Source organism: Castanea sativa, chromosome 10 (genome assembly GCF_040712315.1).
Source record: "Castanea sativa cultivar Marrone di Chiusa Pesio chromosome 10, ASM4071231v1".
Classification (NCBI taxonomy): domain Eukaryota; kingdom Viridiplantae; phylum Streptophyta; class Magnoliopsida; order Fagales; family Fagaceae; genus Castanea; species Castanea sativa.
This window is the reverse complement of record NC_134022.1, coordinates 5,646,368-5,654,350: the sequence shown is the minus strand read 5'-3', so window position 1 is coordinate 5,654,350 and position 7,983 is coordinate 5,646,368. Positions and strand designations below refer to the sequence as shown.

Sequence of the window (7,983 nt, the reverse complement as noted above, 5' to 3'; positions counted from 1 at the left end):
CTTGGTCCTTTGCTCATCCAATATTTAGTTCCTCTCTCTCTCTCTTGAGTTTATTTATGCTCTTAGTCTTAGATATTTATCTTTGATTTCTGCCATTTTTATGCTTCTTTTACTTTTTCTTATTTGTGGGGGCTCTTCTTGCTGTCTTAGCAAATTACACTATAAAATGCGAAGTATAATTTATTATATTTTATTGTGTAATTATTAACTACATCAGCATTTAACATGCCAACAATGCACTCTATTTGCCATATAGATAATTTCCATTACTGAGATGACGTTAAGGATCAAAATAGTAACGATTTTCAATTTTCGAGAACCAACATAGGCACTCCAAAAAAGTGCATTTATGCCTAGCATTTTTAGTCTTTCATGTATTTTGGCTTTTCAAATATTTGTCATCACAAGACTCACAACAGTGGAACTGCCAACATTTGAGGTTGTTAAATCCCAATAGGCTGATTTTATTGAGTGTTTTCCATTTGCAGCCTTTGTCCAAATCCACTGTCCTGGCCACTCCCCCTTTCATGCTGGCAACTTCTTGATTGCATCTACTGTTTGGTAATCAAACAAAATATGAAGTTTTGCTTACTCCCATTCTGATCCATCCGCCTTTAATAATTGGGAAACCACTAAACACTTATCTTTATAATCTGGAGATTTTGGGACAGGTTTGAAAGTAGGTAAGTTTGGGATCCATATATCGTCTCAAGTGAGAGTACTCTCTCCGTTACTGATTAATTTGTAGGCTCCCTAGGTCAGTAAAGATTTGGCTTTCTCTGCACTCCTCCATGACCATGAAGCTTTTTTAGGTGGGTCTCTCTCTAGCCAGTTCCTTCCCACTTTGTATTTAGCAGTTATATTCTGGATACACGGGCTTTCTTTTCTTTCAACAGTCCACTACCTTAGCTTTGTACGTAAAGCTAAGTTGAAATTATAAAATTGTCTGAGCCCCAAACTTCTCTCTCTCTTTGCTTGGCATAGTTGGTCCCAATGGTTGCCCTCCTTGTTTGGTTTCCACTAGAATTTTCTCACCATAGCATCCATCTCCTCACATAGCTTTTTTAGGACTAAGAAACTTGACATGGTATAGGTTGGAGTGGCAAGGCCTACCGATTTGATTAAAGTTGCTCTCCCTATCCATGACAAAAGTCTTGCTTTCAGCCTCCAATTCTGTTATCAAGATTTTCTTTAGATAATCGAAGTCTTATTTCTGCTTCAAGTAAAAAACAGTGGAACCCCGAGGTATTTTGCATTCTGATTGAGTTTCTTTAGTCCCTATTGATTGCGCACATGTTTTAAGAATTGGACATGAACCCCTTTTGATGAAAATAACCCAGACTTATCCATACTGATGCTCTGCCCAAACCTGACACAATATTTACTCAAATTGCCCATTGAAGTTCTCGTTTACGCAGGCTTGGCGCCCTAGTTTCTTTCTTCGTTAATCAATCTTGCCAAAACTAAACTTGCCAAAAATAAAGAGGTAGGGAGATAATGGATCTCACTACCTTAGCCACCTAGCAGGTTCAAGCCCTTTCCCACCATTAATCAAGATTGTGTATTTCACTGTAGATGCACATTAATATATAAAATTTATAAAGTAAATTAACTGAAACAAATCTTGATTCCTGTTGTATCTAGATTCATCTCACTTCCAAAATGTGTCTCACTTCCAAAAAGTGTGCACCACTTCTTGTGCACTTAACAGGTTATCTAGACATATCAACGTGTGTCTAACTTCCAAAAACCATTTTTCTAGGCTTGTGTATTTCACAGTTTCAAGCCTAGATAACCATTTTTCTTTTTAGAAGATGAGAAAGTGTGCACCACTATTCTTGGGCTAGAAGAATATTCTCTGCTATATTCCTGTTTGCAATGAAGGCCACTTGAGTTGGCAAAATTTTTTAAATAACTACAAAACTCAAACAATATCATTAGTAAGCAAAGGTTTGAAACAAATTTGGTTTCTAACAAATCGAGTCCGTTGGACTCGATTTTACTGTAGCAAATCGAGTTCTAAAGACTCGATTTCCATGAGATGCGTTGCTAATGTGGAGAAAAAAATCCACGTGGAAATCGAGTCTCTAAGACTCGATTTCCCTCAGAAAATGCCCAACGCAAAAAACGAGTCTGATTCTCCCTCTCTTTCATCCTCGTCAGTTCGCACTCCCTCTCTCACATCTCTCCCTCTCTCATTCAAAGCATGCCACCGGAGTTGGGTTGGATTCGGCGTGGTCACGGACTCACGGCGTGGGTGCAGCGTTGGAGATCGGCGAGATCAGTCCCTCTTTCCCGGCGGTTATGGCGTTTTTCTGGGTATTTTTTGTGGCGAGATCGGCGAGTTGTGTGCTAATCGACGGCGTGGGTTGTCTAATCGGTGGCGTGGGTTTCTGATGGCGGCTTGGGGTTGCTGATCAGCGTGTGGAGATCGGCGAGTGGGAGTGTGGAGTCGGTGGTGTGGTGGGTTTGTAACCCAGTTTTGGTGTCTTTGTGGTTCCTCGTGGTGGGTTCTCACATCTCTCCCTCTCTCGTTCAAAGCATGCCACCGGAGTTGGGTTGGATTCGGCGTGGTCATGGACTCACGGCGTGGGTGTAGCGTTGGAGATCGGCGAGATCAGTCCCTCTTTCACGGCGGTTATGGCGTTTTTCTGGGTATTTTTTGTGGCGAGATCGGCGAGTTGTGTGCTAATCGACGGCGTGGGTTGTCTAATCGGTGGCGTGGGTTTCTGATGGCGGCTTGGGGTTGCTGATCAGCGTGTGGAGATCGGCGAGTGGGCGTGTGGAGTCGGTGGCGTCTTTGATTTTTTTTTTTTTCTCTTGGTGGTTTTTATGGTGGCCGTGTGTTGTGATTGTGGTTGTTAGTGGTGGTATTTTCTGAGGGAAATCGAGTCTTAGAGACTCGATTTCCACGTGGATTTTTTTCTCCACATTAGCAACGCATCTCATGGAAATCGAGTCTTTAGAACTCGATTTGCTACAGTAAAATCGAGTCCAACGGACTCGATTTGTTAGAAACCAAATTTGTTTCAAACCTTTGCTTACTAATGATATTGTTTGAGTTTTGTAGTTATTTAAAAAATTTTGCCCTTGAGTTTCATCCATCATTCTTTCTAGTAGTGGTCTAATTCTAGCAACTAGAATTCTAGATATGACCTCATAGCAGAAGTTACAAAGGCTTAGTGGCCTGAACTAGCCAAACTTGCAAGCCCCCGTAAACTTTAGGGATTAATGTAATAAATGTCTGGTTGAGCTCTTTGAGTAGCCACCCCTAAATTGCCTCCACCAATTGTTGTCCTGCTAATATTTTCCAAAGAAAGGCCAGGCATTCCTTCTTTTTTTATTTTTTTCTTCCGTAGTAGGAACCCAGATTAAGTCTTCATTCTCTTCCTCCAATATACAAGGCTCAATAAGGTTCTCAAGATTATCAGGAAAGGAAGGGTTAGATGAGTGTACAATCTCCCTCTTTTAACCACAATTCATGTGATTTTTGTTTCCATTTGATTTGAGCTCTTTTCTAATCTATCATTCCTCCTATTCCTAGGCCAGGCTTTCCTCTTTCTCTAGGTTCTCACAAGAGGTGATGCTATTGTAAACACCCACCAATAACCAAGGTCCATCAAAGGCTGAGATGATCTCTATCATTAAGCTCCAAAAACAGTCTCTATTGGCAACTTGAGAGTAATAACATCCAATCTTCAGTCTAAGGTTCAGAGTACACAAGACATACTATAACATTTTTATTGTTGAAAATCACTTCAAGTTCTATTCTACCCAATGTTTCCAAAATAAAGCAAGATCCCCAGAATCTTCCTATAGCTTCTACACAGAAACTACCCTATAATTTTAGTTTATTTTTTAGTTTCTCCATCTTCAGCGTAATAACTTTTGTTTCAAAGATAAACTCTTTGTGCACATCTAAAAATGCACAAAGTGGCCGCATTATCTGGTTAGCCACATAACCAATAGGTATAACCAAACGAAGTGAATTTGGTCTTTCACTTCTTGCCGCCGTAAGCTGCAACTGTTGCTTCACAGTTAGTAGTTGCTGCTTTAGCAATTTTTTATAGAGTGGTCACTAAAAAAACCTTAAATGAAGAGATAACTTAAATTAAATATATCAACATCACCAAAAAAAAAAAAAAAACACAAGAGAAAAACAAAATACTGATTGATAAGATATAAAATAGGAACTGAGAATCCTAAAATGAGAGTAATAAAGTGAGTCTAAAATGATAATAGAGAAAGAATAAGAGAGAAAAATATGATATTTGCTACAACTACGAGCTAAGTCTCTGAAGAGAGCAAAATTGTTGCGATTACAAAGCCAAAGAGAGCATGGGTTAATAATTGTTGTTGTTTTAAGTTTTTATTTATTTATTTAAGGGGTTAATGATTATATTTGGAGGGCCATAATTATTTTTGGGGTAATTCTACATTCACAACATTTTCACAACAAGTTTTATGTAACATGCTAAAGGCCTTGTAACTGAATTGGCACCTCTCCATGCATAAAGTGCTTGGAGGACTGGGGGAAAAGAGTTCGAGTTGTGGGTTAGCAGCATATTGTAATAATCTCTAAAAAAAAAAAAAATCTTATATAACAAGCTGTTATTGATGGGTAAAAAAGTGATGTCAAGTATTAGGCCCGATTCAGTAACATCTTACTACAAATGATTTATTATAAAATTATTGTAAAAATGTTGTGAATGTTACATTAGTCTTTTTTTTTTTTTAAACCCAAATTCTTGTAATTATCAAATTAGAATGTTAAACATTTTTTCGGATGTTCAAAATACGTTAATTTAGTGTAAAATTATTGTGTTAACATATGTCCATCTTAATGCTTAAGTGGTTAACGGAGAAAAATGGAAAAATTTGGTTGCGGTGGCATCAATTTTGAAATTAAACAATTAAAACTTGTTGTTGGCTCATTAGAAAAAGAGAAAAAGAAAAAGAAAAGGACACAGGATCTTCTAACCGTATAAATCAATAGTAATTTTGAGTTTGATTTGGGAATACTTTTTTTTTTTCCTAATGAATCAGTTTATCTTTGATAAAATAATAAAACTATAAAAAAATAATAACCTCAGGGGATTCAAATGTTGAATAGACGGTAGCTTTTGGAGAAACAGAGCAGCGGAGTGAGGAGACAAGCATTCCTCGTTGAGCTAAACTCAATCGCGTCTGCCTCATTTCAGTTTCGGACCAAAAACCTTAAAATATACTCGCTTTACTATTAAGGTAAGTAATTATAAGGTAAGTAATTATAAGGCGAAAATGCACTTTTGGTCCCAACATTTTGGGTCAATTCCCATTTTAGTCCCAAAATTGATTTCTTTGCTAATGTTATCCCTAAAAAACGAAAATCGTTTTTAAAATGGTCATTTCCATCAGGCTAGAAACGGAATAATCCTACGTGTTTAACGGACCTCCACCTGTCAAGCCCACTCATTAAAATAATAATATAATAATCCTATGTGGACACCTCAGTTAGCCAAAACTCACATGCCACTCACGTGCGTGCCACCTCAGCTGTCCACATCATCTTCCCGCATCCCAGACCCCTCATGTGACCCCACATGACCCTACTGCTCAACTGCCTCAGTCACACCTCAGTCATCTACACGAAAATCCCAAAAATCCTTAAATTGCAGAGAAAACCCTAAAATTCCTACGTTGTCTTCCTTATCCTGATCCCTAAAATCTCTAAATCAAACACAGTTTTGAGTTGAATGAAACCCCTAAACAACGAAATCCCTAAAAAAATCCCCAAATTGCACACTGAAAATTGAAGAAAACAAGGGAGAACGTCGTGGGTTGAAGCTTCAATCCAAATCTGCAGCAGTTTCAAGATTTTAGTAGCGAGTTGAAGCTTGAAAAGGTAACTTTAGCTCGAAAATGTCCACTTTATCTCTTTCTCTGTGTATGTATCTCTGTCACTCTCTCTCTAACTTTTTTCACACTCCAGTCCGAGGAAAGAGAATGGAAGCTAGCTGTGCATTTGCCTCTGCATCATCGGAGGGAAGCTTGAGGAGGAGAGCACCACGCATGTGCTATTGCCCCTCCCCTCAAAAGCTCGTGCTAGTGGTGTCTTGGACAGAGAACAATCCAGAGAGAAGGTTTTATGGGTGTCCCAATTACTGGGTAAGTTGGTTTGTTAATTTTGTTGTTTGTTCATTTTGTTAAGGTTTTGTTGTTTGTTCATTTTGTTTGGAATTTGGGTTTAATTTCAGGTTGGTAATAAGTACAAGTTCTTCCAATGGGTTGATGATGAGATTTGTGAGCGTGGGAAGGTGCTGATCCCAGAAATGAGGCAGAAAATTCTCAGGCTCCAAGTGGAGGTTTCAACCTGCAAGAAGAGGGAGAAGTTTTTGATAGTCTGTTTGATATTGTCACTGATACTGTGTGGGATATGCCTTTGTGTGATTCTAGCTTTGGTGAATTAGATGGGTGGGGTATGTGGGTAGCATGTTTTGGACAATGTGGGGTGTAGGCAATGTTAGGGCAGGGTTAAGGCAGGGTTAGGACAATGGGGTGTAGGCAGTGTTAGGACAAGGTTAGGACAATGTGGTGTCATCCTTTGTATCCAAATGATGTCAGAATGAAATATGCAATGCAATGACATAGTTCAGTGTTATCCTTTGTTAATTACCTTAATTGATTGCAATTAGATTGTTAATTTTCCAAATCTGCAATATTGGTAATCTAAATTCTGTTTTGCTGCAATGTACAACAATTTCACCAAATTTGCAATACACAACAGGTTACCAAATTTGCATTAACCTGCAGTAAATATGCAATACAAGTCATCATCATCCCAATTTGCAATACAAGTCATCAACAGGTTAATTACAAGTCACCAAATCTGCAGTACCAAACCTGCTGTTTCAAATCTGCACTACCAACACAAAGACTAACTACCATACCAAATTGCAATTCCAACACAAAACAAAAGAAGCTCCAAAACAACCCAATTAAGTGCAATTCAAAATCTGCAGTACCAAACCTGTAGTTTCAAATCTGCACTACCAACACAAAGACTAACTACCATACCAAATTGCAATTCCAACACAAAACAAAAGAAGCTCCAAAACAACCCAATTAAGTGCAATTCAAAATCTGCACTACCAAATTGCAATTCCAACACTAAACAAAAGAAGCTCCAAAACAATCCAATTAAGTGCAATTCAAAATCTGCACTACCAAATCTGTAGTACCAAACTTGCAGTTTCAAATCTGCACTACCAACACAAAGACTAACTACCATACTAAATTGCAATTCCAACACAAAACAAAAGAAGCTCCAAAACAACCCAATTAAGTGCAATTCAAGATCTGCACTACCAACACATTCAAAATCTACACTACCAAATTGCAATTCCAACATAAAACAAAACTCCAAAAAAACACATCAAAGTTCAGGTCTGCATTAATAAGGTCATTCATAAATATCCAAAAATGCAGTACATGGGTGGTCTAAGTTTAGCCACATCAAAGACTAACTACCAACACTAGTTACAGTAACTACTAACACTGCCTATACCCAATTACAAATGTTTGCCATAATCCAGGTAGTTAATTTAAACCAAAAAATAGGCCATGTCTTGCCAATTACAAAAGCTCAAAAATGTAAACCCAAAAAGTGTTCCTGCACTCCACCAGCCTACCCCCTTGGACCATGCACAGATGCCTGGCTCTTAGAAAACCTCAGTGCTTCCCTATACCTTGATGGGTGGCTACTTGGTTGCTTCTCTGTTGCTGGTTTGATGGCATATTTGTGGCATTTGGTTCACCAGCTTGGCCATTGTAATTTGTCTACAAGCAGCAGCAAATACAACTAAGTTAGAACATTACTTGACATTTCAAAACATGCAGAATTTCAAAACATTACTTTTACCTGGTTTGGTATATTTCTCCTCTGGTTTTGGGCACCAGGTAGTGAAGAATTTCCTCCAACCTCACCTTTGCAGCTTCTTTTGT

General features: G+C 38.3%; 1 protein-coding gene across 1 annotated transcript; it reads left to right on the top strand.

Moving 5' to 3' along the window:
- Positions 1-5,985: 5,985 nt before the first annotated feature.
- LOC142611918 (uncharacterized) lies at positions 5,986-6,449 on the top strand. Its single transcript, XM_075784070.1, has 2 exons — positions 5,986-6,147; positions 6,237-6,449. Exons 1-2 carry the CDS (start codon positions 5,986-5,988, stop codon positions 6,447-6,449), a joined length of 375 nt encoding a protein of 124 aa, XP_075640185.1.
- Positions 6,450-7,983: the final 1,534 nt, after the last annotated feature.